This window comes from Polypterus senegalus, chromosome 6 (assembly GCF_016835505.1).
Source record: "Polypterus senegalus isolate Bchr_013 chromosome 6, ASM1683550v1, whole genome shotgun sequence".
Lineage (NCBI taxonomy): Eukaryota > Metazoa > Chordata > Cladistia > Polypteriformes > Polypteridae > Polypterus > Polypterus senegalus.
In genome coordinates, this window is record NC_053159.1 from 175,588,522 (window position 1) to 175,612,763 (window position 24,242).

Below are 24,242 nucleotides of genomic sequence, written 5' to 3' on the forward strand. Positions count from 1 at the left end.
AAGGTTGCAATGTTCAGTTCATTCTCCTTATAACAGTTCTCTTGGCTGTACACTGTAGCAGGTTGATCAAGGTACTGCCATCACGATTCAGACCTGCCTCCCAATCCATGACTTAAGCCAAATTCCAGATTGTGGCCATCCTCAAAGATTAACCCTTTGAACCTGGCAGACCGTGTTTTGGACCAGCCGCACAGTGGTATTTACCCGAAAGGCTGGTATAACAGTCTGTCTATCTATAGTCATAACCCTGCTGGCCTAAATTACGGCCTGCACATATCTGATATTCCACACTACCGTTACGTTTCTCTACTCTCTAAACCTTGCAGTCTGCTACAGTAGAGGCGTATTCCCAAAAGGCCGCTACACCTCTCCGCTATCACAACCCAGCAGGCTGCAATACTATTAATATTAGACTACACACATAATATACAGCTGTCTAGTAACGCTGTTGCACTACTTACACAATATACAGTATGATTTTTTTTTTTTTTTTTAGCTGCAGGTCAGTTTTGGTTTTTCTTGTTGTACATTTCAGTTGTACTTTAGCATGGGATCAGCTCAAAACAATCAACGCTTAGTGTACGCAGGAATTACAAACAGGCCTGGGTTAGCTTTTGCCCGTCTGCTCCATGGGATGTTTCTTTTTTTCATATTTTATTTTATTTAAATCAAAAAAAAATTCCATAAATGCAAGTCAAGTTTAATAAAACTGGTTTGAAACAAATCGACCCCCATCCTGAGCTCACTTTGGGACATTTGCATTTTGTGGTGTCACGTGTACCACCCCAGCCAAGCTCCTCACCTGCCACCGTCCCCAGAGCAAGTAACACCGTGCCCGAGGGAGTTCTGCTGCTTTACACCAGTGTAGCAATTGATTGGAAGATGGTGAAAATCATATGAATCATTTGACATTAAAAACTGTTTTGTAGCAAATCAGTCAAAGGTGCAGTTTTGGCATTAGGTCTGTTCAATGGATGGCAGCAAATGATGAAAATTCCGAGACAGAAACTGATACGGCTTTTTTATAGGATCAATCTGGTGTTGTAACATTGTGGCCTTTCATCATATTATCATTATATAATTAAAATTTTACTTTTTTAAATCAAAATATTCAGTTTCCAAAATAGCTGAAAATTGCTGGGGAGGCTAAGGTTATACTGCCAAAATGCTAGAGAGGACAGCGTTCAAAGGGTTAAGGGCACCTCTGACGCTGTCCCTTGTGCTGAACTCCGGCCTGGTGTACAACAAGAAAAATTTGCCCAAAAGTGCTTCCAAAGCATGGTTGATTCCCAGATTGCTATCTTCTCCTGCCTGTATTTGATCTAGATCTTCTCCTTACATTCGGTCCAGCTCTCTAACCTTAAATACATTTTGGGGAGTCACACTGCACTATGTCTGCTCAAAATCTAATTACTCACACTACTCACTGGTTGTATCCAACCGCTGCCACCAAATGTGATGCATCATGCCACTAGACCCCAACCCATGAAATCCTGAGCATCTTATAGTTCATAGCTGAGCTGTCTTCTATGGCCCCTGATTGCACAGAGGTAACTCCCTGACAATTATTTGATTCTTCTACTTTCCTGTTCCTTGGAAGACTAAACACCAAAGTGCTTTATTTCACTGCCAGATCCCAATGGTAACTACAACCCCCACTTGTCAGGTAAATCAGAGAGTGGCTTCCATCTCACTCTGTCTTCATGACTCTGTAAATTGTTTAACCAATCCGACCAAGATCACATCCACACTGGATCACCAAAACAAATACTGTCTCCTTTCCAGCCCTCATACAGGCATTAAATAATCCCACGGAGAGACTTCATCCAGTTCTCATTGTCATTCAATCAGCCTCTAATCACTCAGACCCTAAAATACCAGCACTATGGTGTTTCTCTCTCTGATGCGAAATTCCTCTGATTACACTGGCTTGCTTCTATGCACATACCACCTTCCACATGTTCGCCTCTATGCCAGCGCACCACCCACTCACTCATGGTTTCCTATGCCATCACTGGGCCCTTTCTCTCTCTCTCTCTCTCTCTCTCTCAGTTCAATTCAATTCAATTCTTTATTGTCATGTGTACAAGTACCATGTACAAATGAAATGCTTGCTTGCATGTGCCCCTGCAGACAGTGAGCATAGACAAAAAAAAAGGAAACGCACAATAAATAAATGAATATAAATAAGTATGTAAATAAAACCAGAATCCTAGGAATAAATAGAGACAGTGGCAGAAGTACAGTGGTGTGAAAAACTATTTGCCCCCTTCCTGATTTCTTATTCTTTTGCATGTTTGTCACACAAAATGTTTCTGATCATCAAACACATTTAACCATTAGTCAAATATAACACAAGTAAACACAAAATGCAGTTTTTAAATGATGGTTTTTATTATTTAGGGAGAAAGAAAATCCTACATGGCCCTGTGTGAAAAAGTAATTGCCCTCTTGTTAAAAAATAACTTAACTGTGGTGTATCACATGATACCTGATATTTGACTAATGGTTAAATGTGTTTGATGATCAGAAACATTTGGTGTGACAAACATGCAAAAGAATAAAAAACCAGGAAGGGGGCAAATAGTTTTTCACACCACTGTATGTGTGCAGGTAGCAGTGGAGGTGACACAATGGAAGCCATCACCTTCACCCTGCTCCATCCTCGGAGCAACACCTCTTTAGGTAAATACACATGTCAACTACTGTATTTACACCCCCTTCTTTCTAAATAAATAGTTGGGCTCTAACTGTACCCGCTATGCCAGTTGTGAAGCCCTGTCACCTTCCTGCTACACTGTAATGGAAGAAAACAGTGAATGGGTGAATGCAGCTGTAAAACTAACTTGATTCTTGAACTCCACCACCATTTCTAAGTCATCTTTAAGGTATATACTGTATATAAACACTGGCCATCCGTGCAAACCCCTGCTTGTCACTGAATACAGAAGGGGTCTGCTGGGGTCAGCAAATCCTGCATGTGTGTCAGGTGCCTTGAAAATGAATTAACTGAGAGTGTATAGTTATGGCAGGAGGTTTGGGTATATTTTTCTAGTCTGACAGGTGGCAGAGGATCCCACTAGGGATAGACTTGACCTTTTTCTTAGGACAGAGAAAAGGCAGGGCAAAAACTGCTTTGCAGGCCTGACCCTTTAATGGTCTAAAGGCGGCAGCAGGAATAGCAGGGACTACTAGAGCACTTCACAATATAGCATTGGCAGTGTGCCCGTGATGCTTTTTGTAATTTCTGAGATTTGGACTTAAATTAATACTGGGTTGGGAGGTTTAAAGGAGTACTCCACTCAGTAATGATATATTTTTGTAGATGTTGTTTGCCCTGTGTAGTTTGTAGTGATGGCCGAGAAAAAATTTATTCCTGTAATTTCGTGGAAAAAGGAGATAAGTCTTGGACAGATTGGACATCTATGGAGACCAATGCTGGACCACAGTAAGCTGTATAAAAATATCCATGACAAAAATCTTGCATTACTCGTATCACATAATCCATACATCAAGTCATTCAGTCGCATAGCAGGCAAAACACATGCTAAGATATTGTTAAATAAATACCTCCAGAAAATCGGAGCAGTGCACATAGAGGAAACTTGTTCTCGCAGTGTGTTTTGTCATATAGAGTCCTCAGTGACCCAGTTCTCCTCTTTATACTCTTTATTATGTAGACCTTAACAAAATGCCTCGGGTCACAGACACTCTGTGGTCAGGTACATTTTTCTTTTCCCTTCTTTATCTTTAAACTTAAGCAATTAGATAGAATGAAAGTACAGACATGAGGAGGAGCTACACTTTTAACTAATTACCTGTTATGGATAATTTGGCCAAATTATAAGAAAGTAGAGTACAATGTGAGTGTCGGTGTTAAATCAATACATCCTGTTTATGCTAGATGTGTAGTTTCAGGTGGCGCAATAATTTGTAGTGACCTTGTGATGATGCGGGTTCTCACTCCATGCTCCCACTACCTTTTTTGGGAGCTTTGAACCGACACTGTTGGTAATGTCACTGGATGAGCTGGTCAGTGAAGACATCAACGAAGCAAGGGGATGGTGCAAAAAAGTGCTTTTATTTAAAAACAGTCAAAACAAAGTGTTCAAATAAATAGTGCAATGCTTCAAATGTTAATTAATCAAAAAAAACGGGTAAAAATCCCAGGCGTTAAAACGAGATTAAAATCCTACTGACAACATTGCAGTCACGCCATCCTAGCTCTGCTCCTTCCCAGTCTCTCCCGCTCACCCAAAGTATATTCAGCAGGAAAGACTTTAGCCACCGCGGTCCTCATTCTACCGACCCCCGTCATGGCTGCCTCCACTGGCGTCTGCCTGACTGCTCGGGATCGGTTGTCCTCCTGTCTTCCTCCTCACATTCAAAGGTGTCCCTCAGATCCCTAGGGCGGACTTGTCCCCGATTGTACCCACTCTTTTAACTCGGTGGGCACAATCCTGTCCCACGAACACCAATCACTCACTCCATCTAGGACTCCGCGCTGACCTCTCTCTTTCACAGTGGGCTGGCTCGTCCACTCTTTCCCCAATGCTGCTCTGTTGCTCTCTGCCTCTTCCTTTCTTTTACTGTTATTTTCTCTTCCGCCTCGCGCTTCTCCTATTTATTATGGGGACGTGGCTCAGGTGTGGCGATTAGCAGCTCCCGGCTTCAATTCAGATCCGGACGATACCTCACCTGTGCACATAAGCAAGGAAACACCCGCCTCACGCAGCGTCCAAGAACCGCTACAACCACACTTCCCTCTTTAAGCCGCGAGAGATTATTTATTTAAAAACTGAGCTTTTATTCTGAGCCATGGACCCGCTATATCACAGACATTTGAACCTTCCCAGTCAACTTATCATCTGAACAGGCTCAGGCTGCCTGCCTGTCTCTTCATTGAGGAATGGTGGGAGAAAGGTGACCTTCTCTTCATGGCAAGATGACAAGATAGATGGAGTGACCACCTTATACCAATTTCTGCCATGAGTTATGAACCAATAGGGTGTTGTTGGTCAGACTGGCCAAGTCTTAAACAGCCAAATTTCAGTCCTCCAGACCCTGCTTTATACCAGCTAGGCAGCTTACCGGTTTCTTGAGGGGGAGTGGCTTATAGGCTCATGTAATGCCCAAACAGAGTTACCCATGCCAAACTGGTTGGGTGCATGCTTTTAGCCCCCTGCCATAAATTACACTTCTTAAAGCTTTTTTTTTCTGAAGTAGGATGCTGTGATTACTCATGTGTCTAAACTCCTCCTGTCCCCCTTCCAGGCCGTTAGTGCTGTGCCATTACTCACCACTGTCATCACCAATGTCACATCCTGACTCAGTGCTTAACATCGTCTCCTAAAGATCTGGTAGTTGGTTAGATAAAAATATCAAAGCACAGCTGTTCTTATCGGTAAAGTAAAACATGAAGCAGTGCCTCTTACACCTTAGAACATATGCTTACTTTTTCTAAGCCAAATTTAAACCTGTTCTGAAAAGATATAATACACTGTGGTCATCCAAGGGAATGACAGGCCCAAACAGCAATAAATTTAGGGGTGCCAACCCAGCCGTCCCCATTTACTTAACGGAGTTAAGAAAAACAACGGTCAATGGCATGAAAAGGAAACAAAAATTGTGGCCACCAGAATCACATGGCTAGTATAATAAGGGTTATTTCATCTGCCATCACGTGATTGAGGAGCTCCTTTGTTCTGGTTGCTCAGGAAAGAAGTGACACCTCCTTCCAGGTGGTTGTGCTTTTATGGCACAGGGACTGAAAGGGGCAGAGTCAGTTGCCCTCATTGGACGGACTCTCTGCACTGTGGAGGAAGAAAAAGACAAGACAGTTACTGACAGTGCCCCCTGTTGTTCCCGGGTGATAACACATAACCTGGGAAGAACTTGGAGAGTGGCAACATACTGTTGTAATAAGGCTAGATATTACAAATACACAACTGCAAGAGAACACTGAAACAAGTGCACTGTGTGCAGTCCTCAGATCAGTTCATTTCTGCTTTGTATTTGTAAATTTCAAAGCATTTTTAATCCCCTCAAAGGTACAATAATTTTCCCAAAAAATGCATGTGTTTTAGTCTGTTAAGAGCACGCAAATTAATGACTTGATGTGTGGATTATGTGACACGAGTAATGTGAGAGTTTTTCGTGTACATTTTTATATTGTTAGTTATCGTCCAGCTTTTATCACCATAACATTTTTTATCTCCATCCAAACATGGAATAAAAATTCTTCACAGCCATCACTGCAAAGCACGTGGAAGTCAGTAACATTCGAAACATTGTCATTTTTGGGTGAATTATTCCTTTAAAGGCCACTAATGCCACAATCTGAGGCCTGAACTTAAGGTGAAAACAGCAATGGTAACCCAGAATTCTGAGGCGTGAAAATGAAAGTGGGGAAGCCACGCTAAAAACGACTCCTTGGGGTGGCAGCTTTCGTTTTATTGCATTGTGTTCATCCTGTGCTCATCCCTATGTTTTTGGTTAAAATAAAACGTTTTTTTCCCACATTATTCTGGTATTTGGAAGCTACTGTGGGTATTTTTAATTGCCGTTACTTTTATTTTTTACTTCCTCATATACAAAGTACTGTATAGGGAAAGTATTGTAATCGTACAAAGATTCGATGTTGGGATTTTGACGAATCTCTGCATTTTAGACCTCCCTGACTTTCTCATATATGAAGTATAGGGAAATTATTTTAATCCTCCAAAAATTCCATTTCGAGATTTTAATGAATCGCGATGTTTTAGACCTCCCTGAGTCAGAAAATACCATTTTTGGAATTGTGTGTGTGTGTGTGTGTGTAAACACAATAGCCTGAGTGAACTTTCACTACGGGTCAACCAAATTTTCCCTACAAGAATTAGATACAAAGTGTAAATTTCTATCAACTTTTGGGTTATTTCTGTTTACCGGAAGTGGTACTTTACCTTTTTGTTCATGCAGCTGCAGAGTCCGATTTCTTCAACTTTACATTTGTAATCATTCTTCAATATATTATTAATTCGATTTGATTTGTTGTTGATGGTTCTTTAATGTACATAATATAAAAATATAATCATTGTCTTGTGGTTTACTCCTCAAATATCCATTCCCATATCTGAGTATACGAGAAAGTCTCGGGGAGACCATTCCCGATTTTGGGTTTTTTGTTTTTTTTTTTCTATAACAGAAGACTGTTCAATGCAGATAATCAAATAAATAAATCAATAATTATGTATGTTTAATCACTTTCAGATTAGAGCCTTCTTGCCTCTGATGTAGTCTGGACAGACTCAGACTTTCTATGATCCTGGTTTAAAAAACTGATGGATGCATTCATATTTGTATTGATTCTGTGAACAATTTAATGCTATATGTGCTCTTAACGCATTAAAAATGTCTGCAATTAAATTTTTTAACGCAACTTCTATATGCAAAAATTTAATCTGGTTAATTTGACCGCACTCCATACATTGTTAAAAAAGCATTAGATAGATAGATAGATAGAGTCTGTTAGTAGTAGTTGCAGATCACAGATGACTGTTTCTTGATAATGAGCTTTATCAGCAGGGTTGACACCCGTCCCTTATAATATGGGATCGTTCCTTATTGGAACATAAAATGCAGCACATCATATTGAATCAACAGGGGGCACAATTTGTCCTGTATTTTCATACACATCATTTCATATATACACTAGTTCTTCAAAGTGCAGAGAATAACATGAGAACAATTGAAATCAAACCAAATATACAAGCAGAGTGAATGAGCTGCATTTTCTGACGCATTAACATTGCCAACAGACAAGCACTGCACGCTGACTGAGGTTGTGTCATCCTTGCCATTACGCTGTGTTCACCCATTGATTGTTTAAAAAAAAAAAAAGAAAAAACAACAGTCACACGGTGCAGTATAGCAGAACATCATGAACAAGGTGATACATGTGGTGTAAACTTTACTATGATGATGTCTGCTAATTCAAGTCTACCCATAAAAGAGACTTTTAAAAGAGGTATAAGATCTGAGTGGGAGACAGAATGTCAGTGGGTCAGCTCTGTCCATGGAGGCAAATACATTTGCTATGGAGTTTTTTCGGTTGTCTATGGAGGAATATCTGACGGTGTAGGGGCAACATGTATCGGAGCAACTAAAGAGCAAATGACACAGAGTGGAATCCCTCAAACCCTTATATCTGACTCAGATTCCCCCCAAAGCAGACATGGTAGGCTGTTGTTGTTTAATTAATTATATGTTACCAGCTGTAGTCTATATTATAGCCTACATTAGCCTCTATTAAACCATAACCAATATAACTAGGCAATAATCAGTGCAAATTGATCATGCTAATATTTCCATCTGTTTTGGCTGGATATTAAGGTAGTTAAACTTATTTTGTTATTCATAACGCATGCATTCCATGACTAAAACATCTAAATATCTAAATAAATAATCCTATCAGATACATATTTAGAATTTTTTTTCAGCTTATCCTTTGTTATTTAGAAACCTAGTCTATACATATTTTCAATTTAATGAATGACTTCTCCTCTCCAGGTAATGCTGACTCATGTGGATCACACAGTTTATAACAACATTTATTTCTATAGCACATTTTCATACAAATGATGTAGCTCAAAGTGCTTTACAGGACGAAGAAAGAGAAAAAATACAAAATATATAAAAGTAAACATAGGCAATACTAATTAACAAAGAATAAGTAAGGTCCGATGGCCAGGGAGGACAGAAGGAAAAAAAAAACTCCAGATGGCTGGAGAAGAAAAATAAAATCTGCAGGGGTTCTGAGGCCACAAGACCACCCAGCCCCCTCTAGGCCTTCTACCTAACATAAATGACCTCAATCACTCCTCATGGTATTCAGGGTTCACATGAAAGAACTTGATGATGAAGGTCATGTGGACTTCTGGCCTTCAATCCATCAATGAAGGGACTGCACGGTGCTTTGATCAGGTGGTGGGGGTGCAGATGGCCACCACAGAAAACCAGTAAAAGAACAGCAGAGAAAGTAGGGGTTAGTATGGATATTGGACCCACCATGAATGATAATGATAATTAAATGCATATCAGGATTAAACTAAAATGAAGCTGTGAGAAAGCCATGTTAAAATGTGTTTGTAGCAGTTTTTTAAAGTGCTCCACTGTATTAGCCTGGCAAATTTCTATCAGTAAGCTGTTCCAGATTTTAGTGCATAACATCAGAAGGCTGCCTCATCACTTCTTTTCAGTTTTGCTCTTGGAATTCTAAGCAGACCCTCATTTGAAGATCTAAGGTTACGATTTGGAGTACAAGGTGTAAGACATTCCGAAATATAGGATGGAGCAGATTATTGAAGGCTTTGTAAACCATAAACCGTATTTTTAAGCACAACACACTTAACACAAATTAAGCACAACGTGAGCTCTAACAGTGCTGATTAAGTACAAAAGCTGAGCCAGGATTTAATTTTTATGTTTTTTTATATTTAATTGTTTGTGTAATTGTTAGTGTGTTTGGTGTGCTGTCTTATAACACAGCAGTCCAATGCATGTTAGCTTTCCCAAATATTATAGGAACCCCGGGATTGTTTGGTGGTTGTTGAACATTACTCTGTGACACAAAACTGTTTAATAAACTAACTGCAATAATTTAATAAGAAAAGGCAAGTGATTATTGACACTGTTTTGTATTAGAAATTAAGCCCTGGGTAATATTCTCATTATGGTCAGCTAATGTACCCCTCAATCATTTTTTTTTAAACGCATGCATGATGGAAATCCAAGGGATTGAAACAACCACAAGTGAAAGAGCGGCATTTACCCTTGGTGAAATGAGTACCCTCATGATTGCCAGGATAAAAAATATTGCTCAGCACTGTTAATCGTAATAAGGCTTTTTTTTTTTTTTTTTACATTACGTAAGTGTGATTTTGCAACGGTCAACGATCTTACAATAAACATGCATCAAAGTTCTGAGCATGGCTGCTACATGATGCCATAATGGCCTTGCAAAGCATCATGGGTTGCTGGGAACAAAACAAAATTTTTGTTTGTGTCTGCCACATGTTAAATTTCCAGGAAAATAATCAGCCAACAAGGTCACCAGCGAACACAGTACATTCTCTGTGAAAAACATTTTGGCAAATATCGGCAAAAAACCCTTTTCTTCAATATCAGCCACAATTCAGAAGGGTGATTAACATCTTTGCCCTGCTGGGCTATTTTCTTAGAATCGTACTTCTGGGTTTGACCCATCCTAAGGGTGGTTGGACCTTCTTACCATAAGAATCTATTTTATATTGTACTTTTTGTTTCACAGATGAAAAACCTGAAGATTCTGTGGGCAGCATCGAGCCAGTCGTTCTCTCACCCTCTGTGAACATGTCTTCTCCAGTGAATGTCACAAACATTTCAACAAAATCCCCTGGAAGTGATGAAGGAGAAACTGACAGCACTGCAGACAGTGAGGAAGAGGAGGAGGCAGACAGTGAAGATGAAGACAGAAAAGCTCCTATAGAACTGCTGGGGGAGGTAAAATCATTCTGCACCTTCATCCAGGTTCTTGTATTCTGACAACAGTTACAGAGTATCGTGACTTGTAGTCATTTTGGATGAGTTTTAAACTTGGTTTTACTTTGTTTTAAGTTATTTTTATTAATGGTTTACGTTTTGAGGAGTCTTGTAGGGATCAGTTTAAAGACACATCTATACTTCACACTCAGAGCACTTCCGCACCCGCATAATTGCTGCCACGTTGTCAGAAATGAATACAACACATGCATGAGTTGGACTACCAGCAAAAATTTGGGTGGCCATTGTGTTTAAATTTTGGTATGTAGTGTCAGCATCTCTGTTTAATATCAACATGGCTGAACGCTTCAAGGAAGAGCTGATAGAGTAGGTTAGAAATTATTGTGTGTACTTCGACGTTTAATGAATGGATCAATGCGGTGAAGCACTTCATCAAACTTAAATGCTGACATACGAAGGTATTCACGGTGCTTGTCTTCATCCATTTCTCGCATAGGCAATACAAGCATCACATATTCCCCGTGTGACAGATAGGGGGCGCTATCGCTCCCTTGAGCCCTCGGACAATACGTAAGACACCAGGTAAAAGTCCAAATATTGACTTTATTAAAGAAATATAGTGCAGAAAGCACCCTACACTCCACTATACTCATATACAATACACAATAATCCTCCACTCTCCTAGACGCGTTGCCACCCTGCCACCCAGCTCAGCTCCCTCATCTGGGATCTCCCACAGTCTTTTATATTCCCTGACCCAGAAGTGTTTCCGCAGCCTCGGTCCATGTGACTTCTTATCACTTCCGGGTCAGATTAAAAGTCCTCTTCTTCATTCCGGAAGTACGTCATTTCCCTTGTCGCTGTGACTAAGTCGTACTTCCGGGTTATAGGGCATGTAAGAGTCTCTGGGCGTCCCTGCAGCGTCCTCTGTTGGCCCCCAAGGTATCCAGCAGGGCTGTAAAGGAAAACTCCAACGTCCATAATTTCCTGCTGGCATTCGGGGCACCTCCATGCTGCAGGGAGGGCTCCACCTGGTAGCCTGGGGGGATGACTGGCCGGTTATAGGCCACACCCACTATAATGACGGGATACATTTAAAGGTCTCACATACCATCTTCTTTGTCGCTGTTGCCATCCTTTTTTTGTTGCACCTTCGCGACAGCATCAGAATGCAAAGAATTTTTATCTTCAAGATCTTCCCTCAGCTCACAACACAGTGAAAATGGACGTTGTTTTCTCACCGTGATAATTTCTCGCACTGCCACCTGATGGAATCCTCCAGATTTAAATAAAGTATGCATGCTAGTATAGACAGTATACACCTGCAAGCGTGCGGGTCACATAGTGTTAAGTATATCCCGGCCTTAACTCTGTGTTACTGTGTTTAAGTGTAGAGGATTGCAATAAATTCTTTATCTATTAAACCAAAGACTCTGCAGAAGAAAATAATTAGGAACAGCTTTACTTAATAAAGTAAAGTTCATAATCTAGGTCTTTGCAAATGTTCACCTGATCGATTGAGCATTGTTTGCCTTTTTGTCAGAATACTTTTCTGTATTGCCTTGTTTGTTTTTTTAATTATTATTATTGTAATCACTGCTGCTGTTTATTTTTGTTGTTCATTTTCTGACATGATTATGCTACCATTTTGCTTAATTCTTTTTTATGGATACTGCCGTTTCGAGAGCTGTTTTACTGTTTGTTGTTTGCTAGTTATGTTAAACGATGTTACATGTGATGTCATCATGTTGCCACTATAAAAGATGGCAGCACACGCAAACTGTGATGCAAAATTTGCATCAAATTAAAGCAAGAACCTCGCTATAGTCAAGAACTGGAGAACTTTCAAAAGTAACAAATTACCTTAAGTACTTTTTATACATATTTTTGTCTCATTTACGTTTTTTTTTTAACTCAAGGATTCCGTTTTTGTGGTTTATTTCTCATTTTAGTGAACATTTAATTCGGTAACTTGTCTTGTTTTCGGTAGAGATGTGTCACATGACCCCATTCATTACACTAGTGCCATCACGGACATACACTGTAAAATCCATCCATTATCCAAACTGCTATATCCTAACTGCAGGGTCAGGGGAGTCTGCTGGAGCCAATCCTAGCCAACACAGGGCACAAGGCAGAAAACAAACCCCGCGCAGGGCGCCAGCAAACCGCACGGCGCACACACCAAGCACACACTAGGGACAATTTAGAATCGCCAATGCACCTAACCTGCATGCCTTTGGACTGTGGGAGGAAACCCACGCAGACACGGGGAGAACATGCAAACTCCATGCAGGGAGGACCTGGGAAGCAAACCCAGGTCTCCTAACTGTGAGGCAGCAGCGTACCCACTGTGCCACCATGCCACCCAACTGTGAAATCATTGCATCTTTATAGGGTATATTATCCTTCAGTGGATTCTTGTTAGTGGCAATTAGTTCATTACTCAAATAGACCTTAGTGCTAGGTGTGTTTTCTGGTTTCTGACTTCTTTTTCACTTTGACTCCTGATTTATGTATTTAAATTCTTGGGTCTGACTACATCTATGAATGAGAGATTTCAGTTTTTGATTTTTAATATATTTACAAACCTTTCTGTAAACATGTCTTCACTTTGTCATTGCGGGTCCTTCAGTGTAGATTGATGGGCAAAAATGTCAAATGCATTCATTTAAAATTAATTCTGCAACACAATAAAGTAAAAAAGTGAAGTGGTCAGAAAACTTCCTAAATCCTCTTTATATGGAGTAAGTAGTGTAGCTAGGCATTCTGGAGTTTTTGCCTTTATAGCTTAATAATTTAAAAATATGTTTTGTTCTGTAGGTGATACTGTATCCAGAAGTCAGTATCATTGAAGCAGCTGATGTGAAATGCAATGGTTGTGTGACCACTGACCCAAGATTCTAACCAGCTACATTTTAAACTTTCTCTAGTGTGTATGAGGGAAAATAATTATGATACAGTAATTTACACCTGATGAGATGAAAGTGAGGCAGAGTACTGTGATACCTGACAAGGAGAGAAAAAATTGGAATTGGTACCGGTACTCATCAAGCATCTCAGAATTACTCCTAGGAGTTGCATACAATTCTAACTCAGAGAAAAATCTGTCCTACCCCAGTTTCTTGTTGTTGGTCAGATGTTCTGCATTTCTGGTTCCCAGTTATACGTTGTGAGCAGCATGCTGAGCTATAGAGGGAGCAGTTGTTTTTCTTGATGGCTTTGTAAATACTTTTTTGTAAATGTGCAGCAGTGCTACAGCTTAAAGGACTCCACTTCCCAGCTGTCTTGAGGGTATTGCCCTAGTTAGACACTTGAGGAGAACGCAGGGTCTGATTGGGAAAAGAGGGGCCAGCGGGAATCTTAAAATGGAGCCAGCTAAGCAACAAAGGAAGTGGTTGTCTGTTTTTCTGTTCACCCATTTGTCTCATCTACCATAACCCCTGTGGAATATCGTTTATACCCTGGATCATGAACCCGTAAGGATATATATAGACTGTCCCGTGCCTGCCTGTTGAGCGAGTAGTGTTGGATTGGTCATCGTGCTTCATCAGAGGGAGCACTCCACAAATCTCACCCCATGCCTCATCAGGACTGCCGATGGGACTATTTATTATATTACAGTATTTGCAGAAAGCTGTTCCCGGGATCATCATTTTTTCCTCCATACACGTCTTCTTTTACTGCTGCATTGGGGCTGATTCATGGACATTGTTGTAGGTGTTTGTTGTTAGGTGTTTATTGTTGTTTGTTGTATTTGTTATCACCCTAGGGGATTATTTGTTGTTTATATTCACTTTCCATTTAATATATTATTGATTCACTAGGGGGTTCGCCCCCTGCTCGCTTCACTCGCCAACCCCGCTGGTGTGCACTACGCACCAGCCACTTCGCGTCTCTGCCGCTTGCGTTGTGAAGATGAGGGCTGAATGCACCCCAAGGAGATGCAGTCGCTCCTCCAAAAACCCCTCTTAAACGGTGATACAATGGGAAGCAAATACAGTTTTTATTTTTTTTTACCTCCTCTCTGCTTGATCAGCTGCTGGCTTGCGGCCGTGCCGTGTGATCTGCATCTCACACATTGCTTCAAACATTTAAAAGCCTGTACAGCAGCTGTCCTATTCTTTGTCTTTTATTTCCGGCCCGGGCGTGGTTAAATCTCTTGGCACAAAGTCTCATCTCGCGCGACGTGAGTTCTTGATATTTTTTAGTTTATAATTTAAAAACTGAATAAGAATCAAAAAGTCTATTAACATCACAAAGTTCGATAAATTCTGAAAAGAATTATTCCAAAAATATACTGTATATGTAGGTTTTAAAATAAGCCGATTTAAAGCATGACAAAAAATCCATCCATCCATCCATTTCCTAACCCGCTAAATCCGAATACAGGGTCACGGGGGTCTGCTGGAGCCAATCCCAGCCAACACAGGGCACAAGGCAGGAACCAATCCTGGGCAGGGTGCCAACCCACCGCAGGACACACACAAACACACCCACACACCAAGCACACACTAATGGCCAATTTAGAATCGCCAATCCACCTAACCTGCATGTCTTTGGATTGTGGGAGGAAACCGGAGTGCCCGGAGGAAACCCACGCAGACACGGGAGAACATGCAAACTCCACGCAGGGAGGACCCGGAAGCGAACCCGGTCTCCTAACTGCGAGGCATCAGCGCTACCACTGCGCCACCGTGCCGCCAATGACAAAAAATGTGACATACAAATGTCACCTAAAATCGTTGCACAAAATCATTGCACTTTTTTTACACGTGTATGTCTCCAAGTGATAGTTTTAGTGGAAGTATATATACAGTACATACGTGATTTGGGGGTAGTTTTTCTTTTGGGATTAGTGCAATTGTTTTTCTTTTTGTATGTATTTTTTTCCCTTTTGAGGAGCTTCCTAAGCCAGGGATAAAGTAGGAAGACTGCCTTTATTTGTGTGTGTATGTGGTTTTTGTACCATGGACTGTAGGAGGGCATTGTACTTACTGTAAATACATAATTATTTTTCTGTTTTTTTTCTTTTTGTTTCTACAGTATTTGCTTTTTGATAGAGTGTCAGTGCTGAAGGACTGTGAAACAAAGCCCCCCCTGACACTGCTGTGTTTTTACTGCACATCACTCTTTACCCTACTGCTCCAGAGATTGTGTTGCTGAGTTTTGTACTGTATGTTCTGCTCAACAACACAAATTTAGCAATTTCTGAAATATTAAGACAGATTATTTCAGCCAGGAGAAAGAGTAATGTGATCACCCCATCATATGTATTTTGTGGCCGTTTCTACCTGTGCCTGCTGAAAGCGAGTGTGAAGGGAACGCATGCACAGGCTGAAAGAGTGCAACGGACATGCACAGGTCACAGTAACCTGGCTGAGGGTTTACGTGGCCACATAATCAGGTTATTCACAGAGAAACCTACCTCTGTTAATCAGGATTCTGAGAGGAGAATATTCTGATTTCACTAATTAGAATAAGGATTTACATGGCGTTTTAGAAGTCAATTTTATGTGAATAATCGGGTTATTGAGGCACACATGAACACGCTAATTGTCGCTTGAAAATCGTCCGTGGTGGCTTGGAGAAAAAATCGTTCAATTCATTTGCATGATTGTAGAATAAACACCAGAAATACACACTCGATCAGCTCAGCAGACTGACTAACCGGACAGCAGGCATGCGATTCCTAGCGACATATTCGACAGCTCCAACCTGCTCCTACGCTATCAGTCAGTTCTGTGAATTTTTGGGTCCCCCCATGTATTGTTACTAGAGGCTTCTGTACCAAAAGGACTAGTAATAAATACTTTTTTCCTTACTCACTTTTGTAATAAACGCAAATAAATTGAATTTGAATTGCCTCATAAGAATATGTTTTTGTAATTTCTCACTTTTTTTTTTTTTTTGTTCTTTCTGTTTCAGTTTCTTCATGCAGTAATGAATGAAAATTACACCTTGGCTAATAAGCTGTGCCAAATGAGTAAGTGATCTGATCTACTGAAGCGTCCGCAATCAAATGCTCACCTAAGGGCTCTCAATACGGAGGCAGGATTTGCAGTGTTGATTTTTCTTTAGTGTGGTTTTCTCACAGTGGTTAGAACTGCAACTGTGCATATCCAGGATTAGATTTCCATGCCTAGTTTCTGTGTGAGTGAAGGTTGTAATGACTCCTTGGGTCTGTGTGGGCTTCCTCCTATACCCCCAAAGTCAAGTGTGCTCTTTGAACCGCCGATTAGAAACAAACTTCTCACTGCTCAAAGCACTTTACGTAGAGAGTTGTTGGTGTGGTCACTTCAACTACCACCAATGTGCAGCATCCACTTGGATGATGCGGCGGCTGCCAGTTTAGCACATGTACACTCACCAGACATTAGCTATTAGGTGGTCAAGGGATGAGACATGGTTAGCTGGTTAGAAACAGGGTAGGATTAGGAGGCCAGAATGATTAGGCCTTTGTGAGCAATTTAGGCAGGACATCAGGATCCACCCTGCTATTTACGAAGGATGCTTAGGGGTCTTTAATGACCACAGAAATTAAGGACCTCGGTTTTAATTCTGATCCGAAGGATGGCACCAGTTTTAGAGCACAGTGTCACTGTCATTACACAGGGACATGGGGATCTACACACACAGACCACAGGGTAATCAACCTCTGCTGGCCTCACCAACATCCCTTTGAGCAGCAACTCAAGTTTTTCCTAGATGGTCTCCCATTCAAGTACTGGCCGGACCTAAACATGCTTAGCTTCAGAATAATCTCCTATTCTGGAGTGCATGAGGTGTGGTTACTGGCATAAACAACAGAAATTCTAATTTATTTTAAATGGCTGAAAGAGTTCACAAGGAAAAATTGTGCCCCTTTTCCATTTGTGTGGATAAGTGGAGAGATGGAAAGACACAGGTATACAGGAAGTGGATTTTAACGGTTATGAGCAACACTTCAGGCAATGGGATACAGGAAATGGACTTCTGATGTTAGGGGCCCAATAAAATTTGTGTAAAATACCAACTAGAAGGTGACATGATTCCTCAATCCCATAAGTGTCAGCAGGGTGCTATGTGTGCTCCCTGGGTGTTCCTGGGCCATTTATTGTGGAATTTCAGCTGAGACATGCAGCAGTACCTGGGGCTGCTTGAGAGGAACCTAAATGTATGGTCGCTGAACTTCTGCACAGCCCATATTACTACACAACCTTAGCTTAGAAGTCCGTTCCAGCCAGCTGTATTGGGAGTGTGAAGTTGGGAGGAGAGTCCATGACAAGCACTCAACTGATGGAGGAGGAGAGGCCAGAGGTGTTACAAGGGTATGTCAGGCGATAAGGAAGGCTACCAGATGCATGGTGGATGGTGGGTTAATTCGTTAGACATCCACATGGGTGTGTCATGAGTTCAGTCTCCTATGTGGGTAGGCCCAGATGGGGAAACAAGGTTACTTTACTGGAGCTGCTACAACTGTGATTAAGTAGCTCTGTGACACTTTATCATCCAAGGATACAAAGAGTGAAGACCTGCAGTGAGGATAAAAGTAAGGTGAAAAGGATTCAGATCTGCCGGCCTCCATATAATGAGGAATGTTCATACATTTTTAAATAAGTCAGATGAGATGTCACATCATGTGGCAAGTTACGGTAATTTCAGGTGTTGTGATATTTTGAGTCCTGTGAAGAACTGGCTTAAATTTCTTATCTCAAATGACATTTTAATGCTAGATAGGTTTCATCTGATATGATCAGACAGAATGGAAAAAGGAGGAGAGGGACTGGACATCTATGTGAATGAGCAATAGAAAAAAAAACGAGCACATTATAATTAGAACTAAAATGTGTGATCCAGACATTGAAATACTTCAATGAATGCATCTAGGTTACTGCTCAGGGAGTTAAGTTATACCATCCTTGTTAATTTTTATTAACTCTGCAACAGAAATGTTACCAGCACACTAAGGATGAATCATTCAGACCCTAGAATACTGGTGAATTCAACCAAAGGAACAAACTTCTATCAGCATGTTCCATTTGTGGACACATCAAGCTGAAACTACTCTATTCAGATGTTAATACCTTTAAAATGTAAACCTGTGATACAACTGGGCAGATCTGACCACATCTTAATGCCATCTACAAGCCTACTATCAGATGGCAGCAGCTCTCTTGTTAATCAAGCCAGAGGTACTTATGTGTTTGTGGAGATTGTGGTTTGTGGCCTGCGCCACCACCACCTACTCAAAGCATCATGATGCTCCAAAAATGATGGATGGATCAAAAGCCATCATCAAGTCCTTCCGTGAGAACCCTAGATCCAAAGAGGACTGTTTCATTTATGTTAGGTAGAATGCACAGAGGGGACTGGGCAGTCTAATGGTCTGGAATCCCTACAGATTTTATTTTTTTCTCCAGCCGTCTGGAGTTTTTTTTTTGTTTTGTTTTTTCTGTCCACCCTGGTCATTGGAACCTACTATTATTCTATGTTAATTAATGTTGACTTATTTTATTTTATTACTGTCTTTTATTTTTCTATTCTTCATTATGTAAAGCACTTTGAGCTACGTTTTGTATGAAAATGTGCTATATAAATAAATGTTGTTGTTGTTATATTTCTAATTTTATTCAACTTCTTTAAAGTTATAATTTCCCCTTTGATAAAAACAAAGTATCTATCTATCTATCTATTTATTATATAGTGCCTTTCATATCTATCTATCTATCTATCTATCTATCTATCTATTATATAGTGCCTTTCATATCTATCTATCTATCTATCTGTCGCTTCCTTTTGTGTTTCTTTCATTCTTTATTTTCTCCATGCGTTAATCCTTCATTATGCTAATTTATTTGCTTAATAAAATACTGTATGCGCAGGAAAGGTGTTATATAAATAAAATGTATTATTATTAATAATAATATGAATAAATATACTGTTTTGTAACTTTTGGCCTACTTAGTCTGAATTGTTTTCTATAGGTGGTAGTAGTAGTGGAAATAGTTTATCCCTTATTAATGTATATAGTGCCTTTCATATCTATCTATCTATCTATCTATCTATCATATAGTGCCATTCATATCTATCTATATTGTCTGTCTGTCTGTCTGTTTCCTAGGGTTGGATTAGGACTCTTTCAGTCCCCAACCCCAAAAAGTGCCAAAGAAAGTAAAAATACAAAGGATGGAAGGCTTTTAACAACTGAATAAAGAAGGTTACCGGGCTTTGGGGGTGAAACCCAATAAATGAGGTAGCAAAGCCAAAATGAAAAGACCCTTCACTCCAACCAATACCCCTGTCTACACCTTGAACCTTTCTCCTTTCTTGCGCTTCATGTCTTTTCCTTCCTCCTGCCAAGTAAACTCTCATCCACTCTCCTCCTGATTCTAAGAGCCAAAGCAGTGGCTGCTGGCCTCTTTAATTTCCAACTCCTGGATCAGTTCTAAGGTCACTTCCAGTTTCTTCTGAAGTTGTCTCTAAGTCAGGCATAACTCTACAAAACCCCTGAGGTTGACTTCCCAGAGCTCCCTCTAGTGGCCCCAGGCCAGACAAGCCTGCAAGGACCCCAATAGCAGCCACCTGCTGCCAGCAGTTACAGCACTGTGGAATGTGTACTTTTGTATTGTGTAATCTCCCCTCTCCTTCCACTATATTTACATCCCTCAATTAATTTAAGGAATGTCTTTTCCCTCATCTCCACCTGGTATTCCTGCCAGGGCAGGTTACGTACGCTTGGTCTTCTGTCGTGGATGTGTTCCCAAGCCTGTTGATACAGGGCCTGACCCTGATCACCTTTATATCATCTGTATACCTATCTATTGATCATAAAGCCTGCCTTTCAAACCAATCTCTCTGTTTATAGTGTCTTTCCAACTATCTATCTATCTATCTATCTATCTGTCGCTTCCTTTTGTGTTTCTTTCATTCTTTATTTTCTCCATGCGTTAATCCTTCATTATGCTAATTTATTTGCTTAATAAAATATGCGCAGGAAAGGTGTTATATAAATAAAATGTATTATTATTATTAATAATATGAATAAATATACTGTTTTGTAACTTTTGGCCTACTTAGTCTGAATTGTTTTCTATAGGTAGTAGTACTGGAAATATTTTATCCCTTATTAAAGTATATTTTTTGAAAAATTAATTGATATTTTAGGCATTTATGCAGGTCCTTGTTCGTGTTGTAATGACACAACAATGGCAACACTTCAAAACTCCTGACTGTCGGAGGACGACATTTTATATCGCTGCTCTTTTTTCTGTTCTAACATGACACTGAGCTCTTTCTTTACATGGTGGGAAGCTTTGCACGTGTTTCCGCCGTCCGTGTTTTTCAGATGTCCTTGGGATGTGCCATTGGGCAGATTCTTTTAACTTCCTTTCCTTTTCTGTTTTTTCAGTTCTTATTTATGAAGCTGACAACCCAGAGGCCAAACAATTTATTCCACTCATCGAGGCGAAGTTACTGATAGGTAAGCCACTATAACAGTTTGTTATCTCAGCCTTTCTACTTTTCAAACTATGATCGACGTCTAAAAGCTTAGAAATCAACTCAAGGAAAGTCTCATAATGTGTGTTGTTTCATTTTTTAAATTCTTTTCACATGAAAAAGGCTTTTTTTTTTTCATTCTGCCTATTGCCTCATTATGCACCCTGAAATAAAGTAATTTACATTTTTATGAGAAAATTAAAAGATTATGTTTTTTGAATATTTTAATTAGCTTTGGTGAAAAATAAATAAATATATAATATGTGTAGCACTAAACACTGTCAGATTTTTAATTGGTTTCTAAATTTGTGTAGTTTGTCAGAGATAACGATTAAGGCTTAGGTTGTGCTTTTTTTTTTTTGAGTTTTGATTTTTCTTTGTCATTTTTTTTCTTAGTTCCCATTTAACATTTGTGATATATTCATACTGCTGCCTCAGGCCTCATCCACACATCTGCGTTTAGTTTCTGCAGCTGCCTAACATATGTGTGCTACGCCACACCGGTAAAGTCAGTTCTACTGATGCCTCTCATTCACATGTCCGCAGAGGAGTTCAGTACGCTTTTCTAAAATGTGATATGCTGCATGTTTTCCACACGAGGACACCTCCCAGTTCATGGGTGTGAAGTGCCCTTCAATTAATGGGCTCCCCCTTCATGGTTTCTTCCTCCCATGTGTTCAGTGCTGACCTGTGGCCATTAAGTTGACGTCCTTGGTATTAACCCCAAGCGTGACTTGGACTCAGAATTCTGGGTGAAGATGGTTATTCCCAAGTCAGACTCAGGGTGTCGTGTAATGAATGATCTGCATTACATGTTTAAGCCTGATTTGCATTCAGGACAGTATTCTGTTGTTATCTAGTGGATGAAATAACATCATGTTGCAAAAAATCATAAATACTTTAAGCCGATTTGCCACATATTCATGAGGGGGCAGAGCCTTTATTGAAAAACCCAATGGCAAATGAAAAGCCTTAAAGGCGGTTTTTTGAACAAACTGAACGATAGAGATGACGATGTGAATCGGTCTTTTTCTGTCCTCCTTGGCCATTGGACCTTACTTTTTATTCTATGTTAATTATCCATCCATCCAGTTTCTAACCCGCTGAATCCGAATACAGGGTCACGGGGGTCTGCTGGAGCCAATCCCAGCCAACACAGGGCACAAGGCAGGAACCAATCCTGGGCAGGGTGCCAACCCACCGCAGGACACACACAAACACACCCACACTACGGCCAATGTAGAATCGCCAATTCACCTAACCTGCATGTCTTTGGATTGTGGGAGGAAACCGGAGCACCCGGAGGAAACCCACGCAGACACGGGAGAACATGCAAACTCCACGAGGGAGGACCCGGGAAGCGAACCCGGGTCTCCTATCTGCGAGGCTGCAGCGCTACCACTGTGCCACCGTGCCGCCCATGACAAAAAATGTGACAGAAAAATTCCTCTTGAATATCTGAACCTTCCATCCATCCATTATCCAACCCGCTATATATCCTAACTATCCCAGCCAACACTGGGCACAAGGCAGGAAACAAACCCCAGACAGGGCGCCAGCCCACCGCAGGGCACACACACACACACCAAGCACACACTAGGGACAATTTAGGATCGCCAACGCACCTAACCTGCATGTCTTTGGACTGTGGGAGGAAACCCACGCAGACACGGGGAGAACATGCAAAGTCCACGCAGGGAGGACCCGGGAAGCGAACCCAGGATCTCCTAACTGCGAGGCAGCAGTGCTACCACTGCGCCACCGTGCCGCCCTTCTATGTTAATTAGTGTTCCCTAATTTTTTCTTTTTTTTCTCTTGCTACATCATTTAAAGCACTTTGAGCTACATCATTTGTATGAAAATGTGCTATATAAATAAATCTTGTTGTTGTCATCAGACCTTGACACAGAAATGCGTGATAAAACACGCTGCAACCAAACCAACATAATATTTGCTTTTGTGGAGCTTCAGCATGGTGCGACAGTAGCTGTGTGATAAATGAAACATAACTGTGATCGAGTGCAAGGACAAGCAATACGGTAGCCCCCTAAGCTCCATCCACAATGCGATAACTATCGATGTCTATGCCATGGGACATGTGGAAGTCACTAAGCCTTGAATTGTGGTAGCCCACACATATGGAGCACATCAGTTGTGCAGATTGAGCACTGACATTCAACCCACTCATGTGGAAGCAACAGAAAAAAATATAAGAAAAGTGTGCCGAGAAACATGCTGCTACACTCCTGATTGTGACATTGAGCTGTGCGTTGGGGACCGTCTCAAAACATGTCACACAATGAACGTGTACTGGCTTCAATACAGCACTGGACACTTGATGTACCTTTCTTACAGTATTTATGTAGATGTTTTGGTATTTACAGGTTTCTGTTGCACATAATAACATTTTTCTTGTTAAAAAAAAATTGAACGTTTTCTGCTCATTTTACAAGGATGCATATAATGCTAAGGAGGTTAAACCTTAAGATGGATTCTGAACATTGTTGGATGTGTGGGTGGACATCCAGACTGTAACAAAAATGAGTACTGCAGTTGAACTTCTAGGAAGTAGCTTGATTTGTGTGAATATGGGTGCACACCACAAGAGTAAATGAAGAACAACATCTTGGTCCAGAACATCGTCATTATTGTTAGATAAAACCCTTTGCTAGCCAAAGAGGTAGCTTGATGTCATGGCAAGGACTGACACAGACGCTGGTTGGTATTCTGTGGCAGGCCCAATCAAGCATTGCCCAACTGTCCCTTCAGAAAGTCAGTAGTCCACAGTGTACATGCAGCACATGCCTATTGGCCTCCCAGAATGTCCCATACATGCTCTAACAGAGAGGACCCTGGGGAACACAAGTGCCCAGAACAAGTTCTAATGTCTGTGTGTGCTCAGGCATTGCATTGTTGGAAAGTTGTGCCAAACAAGGTCAATCAATCTCAATGTCCCATTGACATGTGGTCAGTTACATAAGAACATAAGAAATTTGACAAATGAGTGGAGACTATTCAGTCCATCAGCCTCGTTTGTTTAGTTAATAGCTAAACTGTCCTAACAACCCATCCTGATACTTTTTTTTTTCTCTTTAATTCTTAATTAAGACCTTTGACATTCCAGCTCACAAAGTTCACTATTTGGTAATGGAAATATTTCTTCTGAACTTTTGTTGACATTTTGTAGTTTTAGGTTAAGGTAGTACGTGTTACCTACGATAGCTTTGACATAGATTTCACAT

At 40.6% G+C, this 24,242-nt stretch overlaps 1 protein-coding gene across 1 annotated transcript in view; it reads left to right on the top strand.

Moving 5' to 3' along the window:
- Positions 1-24,242, top strand: part of erich2 (glutamate-rich 2) — a 115,640-nt gene that overhangs the window by 84,934 nt on the left and 6,464 nt on the right. The window contains exons 11-13 of the mRNA XM_039757599.1: positions 10,310-10,521; positions 16,450-16,507; positions 20,912-20,983. Coding sequence (XP_039613533.1) covers positions 10,310-10,521; positions 16,450-16,507; positions 20,912-20,983 — 342 coding nt within the window. The remainder of the gene's footprint in view (positions 1-10,309; positions 10,522-16,449; positions 16,508-20,911; positions 20,984-24,242) is intronic.